At 33.2% G+C, this 16,226-nt stretch overlaps 1 protein-coding gene across 6 annotated transcripts in view; it reads left to right on the top strand.

Annotated features, from left to right (window-relative positions):
• Window positions 1–15,428, top strand: part of KCNT2 (potassium sodium-activated channel subfamily T member 2) — a 344,584-nt gene extending 329,156 nt beyond the window's left edge. For all 6 annotated transcript variants that reach the window (XM_082703085.1, XM_082703087.1, XM_082703086.1 and 3 more), the window contains 2 exons: window positions 5,480–5,564; window positions 12,877–15,428. In XM_082703085.1, coding sequence (XP_082559211.1) covers window positions 5,480–5,564; window positions 12,877–12,988 — 197 coding nt within the window. In that variant the 3' untranslated portion in view covers window positions 12,989–15,428. The remainder of the gene's footprint in view (window positions 1–5,479; window positions 5,565–12,876) is intronic.
• The last annotated feature ends 798 nt before the right edge of the window (window positions 15,429–16,226 follow it).

Here is a 16,226-nt window from a genome sequence, read left to right on the forward strand (position 1 = left end):
TAAAAGCATAAAAATACATAATATCTTCAATTTTGAATTCTCTATCACATTAGAAAATTGCAAGTTGGTTTGGTTTTTTAATATTTATAAAAGGTAATGGATTTTAAAAGGTTAGGAAATAGTGAATACTGTATTTTAAAAGGGAAATTGGGCCTAAAAGAGCTAGTTTTGTGTATGAAGCTAGTTTGGAGTAATTCTTGGCAGAGTTGAAACTGAACAGTTTCTGAAGCTTTACTTTATATCATGCTACTTGTTTCACTAATTTTTTTATTAACATATAATGTGTTATTTGCTTCAGGGATACAGGTCTGTGTATTATCAGTATTACACAATTCAGAGCACTCACCATTTGTTCCATTAATTTTACACAATTGTAGATTGTTCTAATTATAATCTTGATTTCTTAATGGTTTATATGAAGTGAGGTTAAAAGAGTCCTGATTTTTATCTTGTGTATCATAAAATAGTTCTAAATTATTAGAAGGTAATAAGAATTATTTTAAATAGAATGATTCTTTTACCCTTACCTCTAACCACTTCCCCCAACCCCCCAAATAGACTGGTAAGTTCTGTAAATTTCCAAAATAGCTGTACTCATAAGCATAGCTTGGTACTAAACTGAAACATGAGCAAATTAGGTCAGCACTATAAAACTAGCTAGTTTTTTTTTTTTAAGATTTTATTTATTTATTTGACAGACAGAGATCACAAGTAGGCAGAGACACAGGCAGAGAGGAGGAAGCAGGCCCCCTGCTGAGCAGAGAATTAACCCACTGAGCCACCCAGGCGCCCCAAAACTAGCTAGTTTTATAGCTGGATAACACGTAACATGCTTAGAAGTTCAGAAGAGGGAAAATTAAATCATGGGTGGGCTTTGCTATTACTGATTATTTGGATTATTGGACTACGTAGAAATAAGCACTGTGCAACTGCGAGTATTTATTTTCCTCAATAAGGTATTTCTTGCAGTGACTGAAGAAAAATATACCATCAGTCTAGTACAACATCAATTTCTTCATCATTATTTGCTTTTCTCATCAGCATATATGCTGCTGTATCTGCTGTTGCACTCATTCATCCATACATGCTGCTGAATCTCCCTTCTAAAACAATCTCAGTGTCTCCTTTCCTCCCTCCCTCATTCCTCCCTTCCTTCCTCCCTGTCTCTCTCCACCTTCACTCTCTCAGGTTCTCTAGCTATCTGTTCTTCTCTCCTTCCAAGTATCCTCCATTTCCATTGCTCCCAAGCCCCCATCATCTTTCACCTGGGTCTCTATACTGTTCATCTACTCTTCTTGAGCCCAGGTTTGAGCCCTAACGTCCATTTCCCATAGAGCAGCCACGTGAGGTGATATATTCATAGGAAATTAGATCATACCACTCAGTCTCCCCCCCTCGTAACCCTCTCATGGCTTCCCATTGCTTTTAGAATAAAATTTGAGCTTCTGATCAAGGTCTATAAAGTGCTAAAGGATCTGGTCCTAGTTTGACTTTCAACATTGTCCACAGTTAATCTCCTTCTTTGTCACTTTAGTCCATCCGCAAGGGCCTGTTTTCTGCAATTTTAACTGAGCTTCCCATTGCTGTTCTCTTTGAACACTTTTCTTTCCTGTCTTTGCATGCTAACACCTTCATATTTCCATACCTAGATGGTTATTCTTTACAAGTTATGGATGGATTTTGCCACTACAATAGTAATGAGAAACCTTTATACAGCACTTGATATAAATCAGGTACCGATTCTAAGAACTGTATGTTTATATTGTTACTTTTAAATTATTTTTATTATTCATTTATAATTTAATTTGAACAATAACCTATAAGATAGCACTACTGTTTCCCCCATTTTACAGCACAAGAAATTAAAACTAAGCACAAGAGCTTAAAAGAAATTAAGTAATTTGCCTAAGGCCTTAGCATGAGTAATTGGAAAAGCTGGATTTTAATGCAGGCGCTCTGGTTTCAGAATCTGCATTCTTAACGGAGTCTCTTATTGATATCTTTGTATTATTTAATCGTCTCTTTAATTACATAACACATAATGGTTATGTATTTGGAAATATTTAGTGAAACCTACATCAATGTATGTAAAATTTAAATTTCTTTCTGATAAAATTTATTCTCCTTATGTGAAAATACTCTTAAAATTTGTCAACAGGAACTATTTTGTAAGAACAGTAGGAGGATAAAAAGGATAAATCTTTTTCCTTTTTTAATGGGATCTACTGACATGAAATATTCTAAGCAGAATATTTGCTCTATGTAGATTTTGATTGAATAATTGCATATGCTAATTAATACAACAAAATAAATTTATTGGTAAATAGTACTAGAAATTTTTTTAATTTGACAATTTTTTTTAATTTGACAATGTCTTTTAACATTTTCAATATTCTGGTATACTTATTTTAATTTTTCACAAGAATAGCTTCATTTAAGATAATTATATCAATGAAGAAGTAATTTCAGCAAAACAATATAAATATATAATGATACAATGATTTTTATTTTGCCAGGGTTAGAAATTAATTGTTAGGAACACATTGAATATGCTCACAACAGATTTCTTAGCATATATTTTCCTGATAGGAAATAAAATATTGATTCTGGTTCTGATTCTGAACCAAATATTCCAGGGCAATTTTATTTTATTCACTAAATATGTTGTAGTTTTGGTAATAAAGAGCCTTATTTCATTTACTGGGACTTTGTCACCACCAATGATGGTGATGGTGGTGATGATTATGATTATGGCAGGAAACCTACCACAGTTTCCCTTCCAGAATTCAGAAATAACAAATAAATATAAGGAATGGCCAGTAGAGACAGTAATACCAGACCTGGCAGTGGTAAAACTAGATCATGGAATATCGTTTTGATATGTGACCACAACCACAGTAGATTTTTAAAACCTTGCTTCCTAATTCTTAATCACAGAGTCACAAAGAGAAGAATAAACTGCTGAACTTCCCAACAAAACAGACCAGAATTAACTCGACAGCAAGGCAGACATGAAAGACAAAGAGAGAATAACTTTGAACTCAGCCATTTATTTTAATTTCTTTTAACCTAACACTGAGGAGAAGTCAGTGAGGGGGTGGGGGCGGGGGAGTGAGGAAGAAACCAGGAGTGTGATGAATTCTGATTGTGTAACCCATGTCTTGATATATATCATATGGGATCACTGAATTGAGCACATTAACATTTCCTTCAATTTCTGGAGTGCATGGAAAGATGAAAATCTTCAGAATGATAAATAAAACAGATTACTTGAGCAGAAAAAAATTATCAACACAATAGTTATGACTACTGCTATAAAGTTCTCAGTTATTTCCACAGTTTTTACACCTGTAACCGGCAAACCATGACTTCATGCCAGAAGGCAAATGAGTGCAACATTGTGTTAATAATCAAGGAGAAGGGTTGGGTATTGATATTGACTGAAAAGTTATTTGTTAAAATTGTTTTCTTTAATGCCATTGTTTAACATTGTTCACTGTTTATATGAGAAATTTCAATAATGCCACTGTTTATATACGAAGTTGAGTTATACATACCCAAATGAGGTGGAGATTCTCTACTAGCCCTTTTTAATTTTGGGTAGCCTGCTTAAGTCTCTAGAATGTACTATCGATCTGTTCCTTTGTATGGCCCTTGTGGATATTCTCATAAGGGGAAAGTTTCTCAAAAAGTAGAGATAAATCAAAATTCCTTTTTATCTAGAAAAGGAATCTTGGTCATCGCCTGCTCGTATAATATGTTTTGAGTCGGAATTTTACCTTATTTAAAGTAAGGTCATCATATTATATTCATTAGAATTCTGAGCTCCAACTGTTTGAGTTAGCCATTTACCCCCAAGTATAATGGACAGATTTAAAATATAGGATACAAGTGAAAATACAGGATTCTCAGTTAAATTTGAATATCAGATAAACAACATATGAATGTTTTAGTATAAGAATGCCACAAACAGTATTTGGGACATATTTATACCAAAATTTATTAGTTTTTATCTGAAATTCAGATTTCACCAGGCATTCTCTATATGGTCCAACAACACTTATCCATCTGCCAGGATACTGTTCCTTGTGTCCGCCCTAGAGATATGCAACCAAATATGTTCCTTTTTTTGGAATATAAATTTGATGATTTTATGATTATAATAGTTTTACTTGCAAACTTATGGTAAGTTTGATTATACTGCAGTTTATCTTCCTTGTAAGATAAGGATTTTCATGTATAGACTTTAAAAATTGGACACATCTACATGACAACTTAAACTATCATCACTGAAAATATTATTAAATTTTACACATTCAAGTGGTAAGTTTCTAGTTAGAGGAACACAGTGGTAGACATTATTTAGCAAAAATGATATCTATTTTCCAGTGCAGGAAATTATCAGTGAACTATGTTGGCCTAAAAAAGACTTTTATTTTAACTTTATGCATTTGAGTACTATGTATCTCCATCGGTATGAAATATATTTTTAGACTTTGGATCAAGCTGCAAAATTTAGTACCTTGTTTTAGAAACCAAGCTTATCTGTAACTGAAGTGGGTAGAAGGATACTATGTGTGGCTCTAGAGCAGGATTTTAAACAGTACCTTCACAGCCTAAAAATGTCACCCTTGAGAGGATTAATGTTTATTGAAGTACATGTCCACATGGTTTTATATATACATCTTATCAGGATTTGAACTTTGACAGCTAAAAAGCTGAGATTTCAAAGCTGTTTTATTTTTCAGCATCCTATATAATACCAAGTTAGCTCTCCAAACTTGAAGAGTGACAATGTCTTCAGAGTGAATTGAAAAAATTAAAAAGACAAAGCCTTTTATTTTAAAAATGCATATTGTTTTAGAGGAACAACAAAAAATTTAGTAATACACCTCCCTTGAAACTTACAGTTAATTCTGTTCTACAGGATTCTTTGTATTTTGCAAAAGCATTAGCATAACCTATATCAGATATATCCTGTAACAATGCAAAACATATTTAGAGCCTTCAAGCTTTTTAGATACATTTCTGTTGTGTTTTTTAAACAGAATGTCATCAGATGATTTTTCATAGCATTTCCCGTATGCATATTCATATCTGGGATGGCCATCTTTAAGCACAATTATTTTTTATTATTGAGAAGGCATAATAAATTAATGAACATCTTGTCTAGATAGTTCTTTAATAGAAATACTTTTTCAGTGTAATAGCTTAAAGGGTATAATATAACTGTAGTTTTTCTGAACAGAGTTAGATACTTTATTTTTATCATCTGTTGGAACAAAAAATGAGTACCTGTCAGATATTTCCAATGACAGTCATTTGAAAATAGTCAAAGTTATGTACACAATCATGCTGTGGGCAAAACTATGGCAAGTTCTCATGGACAGCTATATGGTTTGAAGATTAGATGCTCTACAGTAATTCCTGTAATTTTCTGTAAGTAGTATAACAAACTTGGCATTTATTTATCTTCTAGATGAAATGAATGATCATCAAAGTACCCTCTCCTACATCCTGATTAACCCGTCTCCAGATACCAGACTAGAGCTGAACGATGTTGTGTAAGTTGATCTCCTATTTCACAGAAGCTATTTATTTTTAGGAAACTAGTAATTTATTTATTTCTATATTTTTGTTTCTACCTCTTGTGTCATAAATGCTTAGAAACTGCCAGTCTAATTTCTATGTTCAATAAACAAATTCATTTTATGTATTTCTATGTATAATATTATAAAAAGCATTGTAGAATTGTAGAGGTATAAAAGAAGGAAGTAGCAGCAGGAATTCTGTACTTCTGAGTTCATACATATTTGGAGAAATAAAACAAAATATGCAGAATAATAAGAGAACAGCTCAGAGGAAAACCTGAAATTCTCCACATTATCTAGTTTTAAATACCTGAGAGTTCCCAAAATCTCTAAGTAAAATAAGTCAGAACACTTACTAGGAAAATGTCTATGTAGTAACCTGATTAATCAAAAACTCTGTGCCATGCATGTACAATTGCACTAGTGTTTCCTTAAAAGTGCGATACAGAGACAAGACATTTTTCCTGATTCCAAAGTCTTACAATTTAATTAACAAACTACAATTTAAACATAAAAATTTGATAGCAATATATAATATCACTTTATTACTAATGAATTAAACACCAACTGAGTGAAACTGTGTTTTTCTGATTTCAAAGAGGAAGACATTATTGTGAGTTACAGGATATGAGGATTTGAACCAGACTTTGAAAGGTGAATAAGATTTGTGTAGGTGGAAAGCACAGGACGTTCCAGAGCAAGGAACTGCATAATGTGCTTCTTTTGTTAACACTAGAGAGTCCAGTTTGATCCTAGTAAAAAAGCTTTGTATTACTAACATCTTGGTTGTCCACTAAACATAATATTGGAGATGTATATTGAACCTGACTCTGGGGGTACTTTAGGTAACAAAATAGGTTTAAACTCAGTTTAAACCTTATAGGCAATGGGAAGTACTTAGATATATGAACAAGAAAGTAGCAAGATTTTAGAAAAGGTATTTTGATAGTTAATGGTGTAAGCCTAAGGGAGAAATATCTAATACAGATTTGCCCTTGAGGTCCATCGTCCTGAGGCTGAGCAGGCTCAAGAGCTGCTGAGCTAAGGTAGCTAATTCCAGATTGCACTACTGATATAATACAAACACCAAAGATCCAAAAGCCTTGGTGGGTGTGAGGTCAACAGGATGTGTTTGTATCTGTAATCAGGAAAATCAGTAATAGAGTCAGAGACTGGTAGGACTGAGAATATTCTGTGAGACAGAGCATAAGATAGATCTATGCAAGTGGTTTGAAGCTAAAGCTAGTAATATGCCACGGATTAGAAGCCTGCCTTTATATATTTTGTGGGATATTTTGGCTGGAATGGAAAGGATATATGTATTTGAAAGAGCTTTGCAAGAAACAGTTGAATTGATTAACAGGATGGATTAAGACTGAAACAGAAACGAAAATAGGGAAACTAGTCAAATTGCTGTTAGGCAAGTGTGTGAAAGATAAGAATCTCTCATAGCATTAAGATAATGGATTGTAGAGGAGGTTTCTGTGTATATACACTTATAAAGGCAAAGAGTAAGACCTGTCATTGGTGTGGGAATTGGAAAAGAAGAAGTGTAATATGGCTTTATGATTCCAATACTATAGAGAACCCAGAAATGGACCCACAACTGTATAGTCAACTAAGCTTTGACTAAGGAGGAAAGAATATCCAATGGAAAAAAAGGCAGTCTCTTTAATAAATGGTTAGGAAAACTGGACAGCAACATGCAGAAGAATGAAACTGGACCACTTTCTTATACCATACATAAAAATAAATCAAAATGGATGAAATGTGAGACAGGAAACCATCAAAATCCTAGGGAAAGAACACAGGCAGCAACATTTTTTACCTCAGCCCATAGCAACTTATGAGACACATCACTGGAAGCAAGGGAAACAAAAGCAAAAATGAACTATTGGACTTCATCAGTGTAAAAATCTTCTGTATGGCAAAGGAAACAATCCACAAAACTAAAAGGTGACAATGGGGGAAGATATTTGCAAATAGCATATCTGATAAAGGGTTCCAAAATCTGTAAAGAACTTACACCCAAAAAAAGAAATACTCCAGTTAAGAAATGAGCAGAAAACATGAATAAATGCTTTTCCAAAAAAGACATCCAGATAGCTAACAGATACACAAAAAGATGCTCAAAATTAGTCATCAGATGGCTAAAATTAACAACACAAGCAACGACAGGTGTTGGCAAGGAGGTAGAGAAAGGGAAAACTCTTGCACTGTTGAAGGAAATGTTAACTGGTGCAGCCACTCTGGAGAACAGTATGGAGGTTCCTCAAAAAGTTAAAAGTAGAACTACCCTAGGCTCCAACAATTGCACTACTAGATATTTACCCAAAGGATAAAAAAATAAATACAGATTTGAAGCAGTACCTGCATCCCAATGTTTTTAACAGTATTATCAACAATACCCAAACTGTGGAGAAAGCCCAAATGAATGGATAAAGAAGATGTGGGGTGTGTGTGTGTGTGTGAAATGGAATATTATTCAGCCTTCAAAAAATGAAATCTTGCCATTTGCAACGATGTGGATGGAGCTAGAGTGTATTATGCTAAATGAGATAAGTCAGCCAGAGAAAGACAAATATTATATGATCTCACTCATGTGGAATTTAAGAAGGAAAACAGATGAACGTATGGGAAGGGGAGGAAAGAAAAAAAGGAGAGAGGGAAAGAAGCCATTAGTGACTTTTAATGAAAGAGAACAAACTGAGGGTTGATGGAGAGAGGTGTGGGGGAGATGGGCTAGATAGGTGATAGGCATTATCTAAGAGGGCACGGCTGTGTTGAGCACTGGGTGTTGTATGTAAGTGATGAATCAATGAAGTCTCCTCCAGAAATCAATATTACACTGTATATTAACTAACAAAATTTAAAAAAATAAAAAAGAAATTTAGTTCTATGTGATGGCCAAATATATAAATAATGCTGGTTCACTGAAGCAAGTCAGAATAGGAAGGCAGTTTTCTGGGAAGAAAAAGAGGAATTGTTGGCTGTGGGGAAAAAAAGAAATGATGAGTTTTCTACTATGAATAAATCTGATATGAACATCAAAAAAAAGATGATGAGCTAGAGTTTAGATACATCACTCAATGTGCTACATGGAAATGTCTAGAAAACATATAGAAATATATAGTACTGGAGCTTTGAAGAGAAGCTAGTTATGTAGGAAATACTGATTTTTCATCTTCCAGATGAACAAAGCTAAAAATAAATAGAATTATTTTAGGGGAGAAAGGTAAGTATGTTTCAAAGACTTCTTAGGAAAACACCTCAGCAGAAATAACTTTAACCCCAAATCAGTGTGAAGACAATTTATAATGCACCTCACAAACAATTAATTAATTTAATTAATTTTTTAAAATAACTAATTTAAAAATAAGGAACATACCTCAATATAATAAAATCCATATACAATAAATTCATTGTTAACATTATAATAAATGAAAAAAAGTAGGTACAAGATCAGGTACCCTCAATTTTCCTGTTCCATATAGTACTAGAAGTCCTACCTAGAGTATTTAGATATGACAAAGAAATAAAAAGTATCCAAATCAGAAAGAAGAAGTAAAATTGTCACCATTTGCTGAAGAGGTGATCTTATATAAAGAAAATTCCAAAGAGTCAATTAAAAATATGTTTACCGTAATGATTTCAGTAATGTGGCAGGCTACAAAATCAACTTACAGAAATCAGTGGCATTCCTTTACACAAATGATGCAGCATCAAAAAAAAAAAAGAAATTAAACCATCCTATTCACAACAGCATCCAAAACAATAAAATATATAGGAAAAAATTGAAACAAAGGAGTGAAAGATCTGTGCATGAAAACTACAAAACTTTGCTGAAAGAAATCAAACAAGACACAAAGAAATAGAAAGATTTCCTGTGTTCCTGGAGTAGAAGGATAAATATTGATAAAATGGCCATGCTACCCAAAGGCATATACAGATTCAACAAAATGCCTGTCAAAATCTCAAAGTAATCTTCACAGAATTAGAAGAAACAAGACTAGAATTCATGTGGAACTGCAAAGAATCTTGACTAGCCAAAGCAGTCCTGAGAAAAAATGAACAAAGCCAAAGGTATCACATTTTCAAACCATACTACAAAGCCATAGTAAAAACAGTATGGTATGGCACAAAAATAGACACATAGATCAATGGAATAGAATAGAGAGCCCAGAATTAAAACCTAGTATGTGTGGTCAACTAATATTTGACAGAAGAAGCTAGGAACAGCCAATGGAGGAAGGAAAGTCTCTTCGAAAATTGATGCTGGGGAAACTGGCGAAGCATATACAGAACAATGAAATTTGATTCCTATCTCATACCGCTAAAAAAATAAAGCCCTCAAAATGGATCCAAGACTTAAATATAAGACCTTATATCATAAAACTTCTAGAAGAAAACAGCAAAGAAACTCACTGATACTGGTCGTGGCAATGATATTTTGGTCATAATGCCAAAAACACAGACTAAGTAAAAATCAACAAATGGGACTACATCAAACTCAAAAGCTTCTGCACAACAAAAGGAACAATCAACAAAATGGAATAACAGCTTAAAGAATGGGAGAAAAGTTTTGCAAAACATATCTTAGATAAGGGGTTGATATCCAAAATATATAAGGAATTAACAGAACTTATTAACAAAGAAGCAAACAATCAAATTTTAAAATGGGCAGAAACTAGTTTCCAGAAGACAAGAAAATGCCCAGTGCTATGGAAAGATGCTCAGCATTATTGATTGTCAGGGAAATGCAAATAAAAATGACAATGATCTATCACTTCACACCTGTTGGGATGGTTGTCATCAAGAAGACAAGAGACAAACGTGTTGGTGAGAGTGTTGTAAAAACAGAACCCTATGTACACTGTTGGTGGGAATTTAAATTAGTCCAACCACTATGGAAAACAATATGTAAGTTCCTCAAAAAACTGAAAATAGATCTACCATATGATCCAGCAATTCCAGTTCTGGGTATATTATTCAAAGGAAATGAAAGTAAGATTTTGTTGAGACTTGTGTGCACTCATGTATGTTGCACCATTATTCACAATAACAGATACAGAAACAACACAAATGCCCATCAATGGATGAATGAGTAAGAAACATGTGGTATTATTATACATAGTGGATATTATTCAGCCATGAATAAGGAAGATATTCTGCCATTTGCAACAACATAGATGGACCTTGAACACATTATGTGAAGTGAGGTGTCAGAGAAAGATAAGTACTGAGTGATAGCGCTTCTATGTGGAATCCAAAAAGAAAGTCAAACCCATAAAAAAAACAGGTGGTATTAAAAAAAAAAAAAAAAAAAAAAAAAAAAAAAACAGGTGGTTACCTTGGGATGAGAGGTGGGGGATTAAGACTGATGGTGTTTAAGGGTCCAAGCTTGTACCAAGAAATAAAGATAGAGATCTAAAGCACAGTGTAATGAATATAGTTAGTAGCAACACACTAGAACATTATAAAATGATGAATATTGCTTCAATGGCAATAATATTAAAATATATAAATGTATCGAAGTAACATGTTATATATGTTTAATTTACAAATTAGAAAAAGTTCAATTTATCAAATAAAAAAGCTGTTAGTTTTCTTCATCTATCTACAATGCTGGTGATATTTAAAAAATCATAAAGCAATATGCATAGGCAACAGTAGCCAATTAATGGATTCAAGGACATTAATTCCAACTTTTATTTGATTGGAGAAAATAGACTGTAGTGCTTTAAATTGCCTTTTCTCATTTTCGTTAAGGAACATATCTTATGAATATTTTTCCTTTGGTTTTTAAGAAGAAAAATGTAGTCTTCATTAGAGTTCTCCCTTTAAATTGGGTTTTCTGCTCATTTTTTGTATCTCCCAAATTATTATAAAACTATGAATTCCTAGTTTCATTTACATCTGAAACAAGACTTTGTTCAAATGCTGCATGGCGCGTATTTACTTTCCTTTTTTTTTTCTGTAAACTGTCAGTGGCTTTCCACTGCCTTTGGAACAGAGATCGAAACTACTTTATCCCGAAACTTAAAGTCCTTTGTTAGCTGTTTTCTTCTTTTCTTCCTGAATTTACCTTCCACTATTTCCTGGGTTAGCCATTCTCCCAAAGTCAAATTCATTTTCTAAAAGCGTTCAGGAGCAGGCCTAGAGAAGCTCAACTCAACCTTCTCAATTAAGCATTCCCTAATTCTCACTGTTGCTTTTTTTTCCTCTTTCAGTGATGTTTGGAATTTATTTTTCTTGTTTATGTCTGCTTTATAAATTAAATTCTACTAATCTTGTGCAGGACAGGAGTTAAGCTTTGTGACTTTTTACCTTCCCAGTTCCCAACGTAGTATTCCAGAGGGACTTAGGAACTGGAAGCCCGCGTCAAATGAGAGTCTGAAGTAAAAATCTTTCTTGAAACAAATTCTAACGTTATTGAAATATATGAGTTTGGCAGATGAACATTTTCCCGTTTACCAATAGAATGAATTAAGAATTATTTTTTATTGTTTTCTATAGTTGCTCACTGTAGCAAAACCTGAATTTCAGACTAATTTCCAGGTAATTAAAAGTTTATCTCCACATAATATTTTTCAGAGCATGTATCAAACAACTACTTTTTTAGAATCCTGAAATATATAAATTAAAAGGACTATAGACATTATTTAGATCAAATAAATTATTAACAAGTAAATAAATAATTTATATCAAAAGGCTAAGAGCAGGTAAGTAATAGAAGGATCATGGCTAAGATTTGTCTATTTGTTAGAAAAATAGCCAAAGGAAAGGGATGTTAAATCAAATCAAACAAACAAATAAAACATAAGACAAAGGTGGTAAAATGGACCACAATTAAAAATTAATAATTCTTTTTTTTCAAGATTTTATTTATTTATTTGACAGAGAAAAATCACAAGTAGATGCAGAGGCAGGCAGAGAGATGCTGAGCAGAGAGCCCGATGCGGGACTCAATCCCAGGACCCTGAGATCATGACCTGAGCCGAAGGCAGCGGCTTAACCCACTGAGCCACCCAGGCACCCCAAAAATTAATAATTCTTGATTCATCAGCATACATTGTCATAATCTGCTTAGGTATAGAAACAATACAAGTTCTGCTAAATTGTATAGGCCAGCCAAGAAGTGAGTCCTTCTACAGGTGCTATGCATAGACACAGTTTAAACGACCTAAAAGCTAAATATATTTGAGGCAGCAGGCTAAAGTGTAAGTGTGACTTAGTTTTGCCTTTATTTACTATTACAGTTATTTGCTGTGTTTTCTTTTCCTAGATACTTAATCCGACCAGATCCACTGGCATACCTTCCAAACAGTGAACCCAGTCGAAAAAACAGCATCTGCAATGCCATGGGTCAAGACTCTCGGGAGGAAACTCAGCTTTGATAAAAGGAAAATAAGAGACCTTTTTTCCCTACAAGAATCTTGCTTGCAACAACTCTAACTCTTAGGGGAAGAATGAGTGCTGCTGACAGGAAAGAAACTCGATCAGAATATATTCAGTTCTCTCATATTAAAAGCAATCTATTCTCTTAGAAGTATAGATTATTTTGAAAGTTGAAGTATTGCTTATTGGTACTCCTATTGATATTTGAAAGACATCAGTGGAATGATTTTAAAAACCTAAATTAAAACAAAAAATTTAAATCGGTTATTTGTTTGACAACAATCCAAACTATATGAAGGTAATTTTTAAAAGTGTTAAGGGTTTATGAAAGTAGACAAAAAACTCCAACTGTATTTGGTGCATCACAATGGTTATAGAACTTTGTGGCACCTCTTAAAAATTAAAGTCATATTATATTCTTTAAACTTGCATTTTATAAAATGGAGTTCATCATAAATGTCTAGCATCTACACAAAGATTAACCAACAAACTTGTATGGCTGACTTTTGTGTAAGAATCAGTTTGCTTTAGAGTATAAATCTTTAAATCATTTTAACCTTTTTCGTTGCCTTTTCATATGGTATCATACTCATTTTAGAATTTGAGGTATTCACAGCATGTTTTATAACATTGAGGAAACCAAAACAAACAAAAAATAAGTATCTGAACTTTTTGCTTACTTAATGTCTGACACACATTGTATGCCAAGAAAAGTGTTAAAAATCAAATATTTATTATTCTCCTAAAAGAATGCCTAACTGAAAAAATACAGAAAATACATATGTTGACTTCAGTTGAAGCCAAGAATTGAAACATTAACTGAAATATGCAGTATTGGTTTTCATTAGGCTCTTGAGCTTTAACATTTTTATCATTTATATAGCATATTTCATTAGAAAGGTACTTTAAAATTCAAACAGGCAAAATTATACCTTTTATGGAATAAAAGGACATTTCAAAACATTTAAAGTCCTCTATGCTTTTGTATTGAAATACTCATACACGAAACAATGGTATGTTAAAAAATTTGATTTAATTTTGAAAAATCGTCTGTAGGACATAGGTTTTAACACTGTGAGAAAAAAAAACATGTAGTGAAGATAGGTAGTTTTTGCCATTGAAATGTAATATAAATCATGAAGAATTTTATAGTTATAAATTAAGTATAAATTGATCCTTGGTATTATCTTATTGGTTTATTCCCCTTCAGAAACAGATTGAGAAGCACAAGAGCACAGTTTACCGGGTGGTTGGAATCTGTTAAGGTATTCCCATGAGAGAGACATCGGTAAATTTAAAAAGATATTTTTCCTCTAATTTTGTATCTTCAAAAAGTTCTGGCCTTGACATTGAATTTTCATTTCACAAAAAATTGGACATGTAAGACTAGAAAGGGACATTTTCTCCCTTCTCCTCACAAAGAAGCAGATAAGTTGGAAAGATAGTGGAAGAATTAAAAAAAAAAAAAAAAGGAAAGAAAGCCTAAAACTCCCCAAATAATTCTATAGAAATGAAAATGTAAATCCTAACATGTGAAATTATAGCTGATAGCCATTGTATAATTTGGCTTGGAGAGGATGAAATGCCTATTTGTTATTGTTGTTTTTTAGTATTTTCCATTATTCTCATTTTAAAATAACAAAAACACCAAGAATTTCCTCTAAAACAGGGAGAGCCTATCTTTAACTTTCTTTAATCAGACAGGGAAGTAGAGAATTTATAATAAGTTACTTAAAATTGGAAGCAGACCTTAAAACAAAGATTGTATGCATATTCATGCATGTACGTTGTAGACATGTGAAATATACTGGACAAACTTATATATTCACCTGTAAATTATTCAAACTAAAGGCAGAATTGAACTAATTTATGTAATAGATAACAATAACGGGTTTATTAACTTATTTTAGATTTGCACATCAGTAATCAAATGTGATATTTCTTTGAGTTGCCATTTCATTACTCCATTACAGTTATTTTTAGGAATAAATGTTAAGAGTTTATGAATATTCTATTTCCTCACGAGATCTCAAGTTTAGTACTTTTGCATTTTGACCATTGTCAAGACTAGGACTCTAAGCTAGGACATGACTATATTTCCTACAAAACTAAAAGTTTTATTTCATAAATTTTACAAGAATTATTTTTGATGAAGAACATTAACCCAAATTTAATAATTGACACAATTCATAACAGCTTACTATAATATTCATAGTTTATTAGTTTTCTGTTATTTAAAGCATAAAAAATGCTTCTAAAAGCCTTTTAACAAACTGTTGCCTTTTTAAAATACTTAACTTGCACACAAAAAATAAAACATAAAGTCAGTAATAGTCCTTGTAATCTTATGGGAATCGGTTCTGTTTATTGTCTATGTACCATTTTGCTACCAGTTACATTGAATCGCTTAAAATAAATAATAAAAATTATTTCTGATGGTGAAAACCCTTGGTGCTTTTTGCCAAAACTTCAACTGTTTAACCAATTATGTTCTGAAACTACAAAACTCCTTTCGTCCCTTCTATATAAAGCAATACAAACGTGAAGAAACACCAACATAAAAACATGAAGGCCATCTCATTGGAAAAGATAACCATAAAAAAACCCGCTGAATCACTTCTTAATATAATAGTTTCTGAATAACTATGTGGTAGGAAAAAAGGAGGGAGGAAGGAAGGGTCAGGGAGGATAGAGGTAGAGAAGTGAACAAAGAGAAGGGAGGGAAAAGCAGAAAAGAAAGGGAAGGTGGAAAAGAATGAATGTAGGTGCTAGAAGAGAAATAATTTTTAAGAACCAGAGAATACTGTCCCAATACACTAATTTAAAGACCAGAAAAGCACTGGTTAGAGGGAAAACAAAATTTAAATGCATAGATAGACTTTGGGCTCCAGGAAGATGAAGCCTATTCCTCCTGCTAAGTACAGATACAAACTCTAGATATTATTTATCAAGCAAGCATCAGAAAACTGAAAAGTGCAAAGAAGGAAGACAGACCAGGAAACCGGGCCTTTCAGAGCAGCATGGTGGAGAGATCCCTGGGGATTTTTGTTGCCTCCCATGTAGCCTGCTCTGCATATTGGGAAATACCCAGGAGCATGGATGAAAAATCCTGGAAGTAACCTGCTCTCTCCGTGCAAGGGACTGACTCCTGCAGCGGGTGCAGCTTCCAGCCCAGACTTCCAATGCGCCTGCCCTTCTCCAGTCCACCTCCCCAGGGGCCAGAAGCCACCCTCAGCA

The sequence above is a fragment of the Mustela nivalis genome, assembly GCF_964662115.1.
Source record: "Mustela nivalis genome assembly, chromosome: 16".
In the NCBI taxonomy this organism is placed as follows: Eukaryota; Metazoa; Chordata; class Mammalia; order Carnivora; family Mustelidae; genus Mustela; species Mustela nivalis.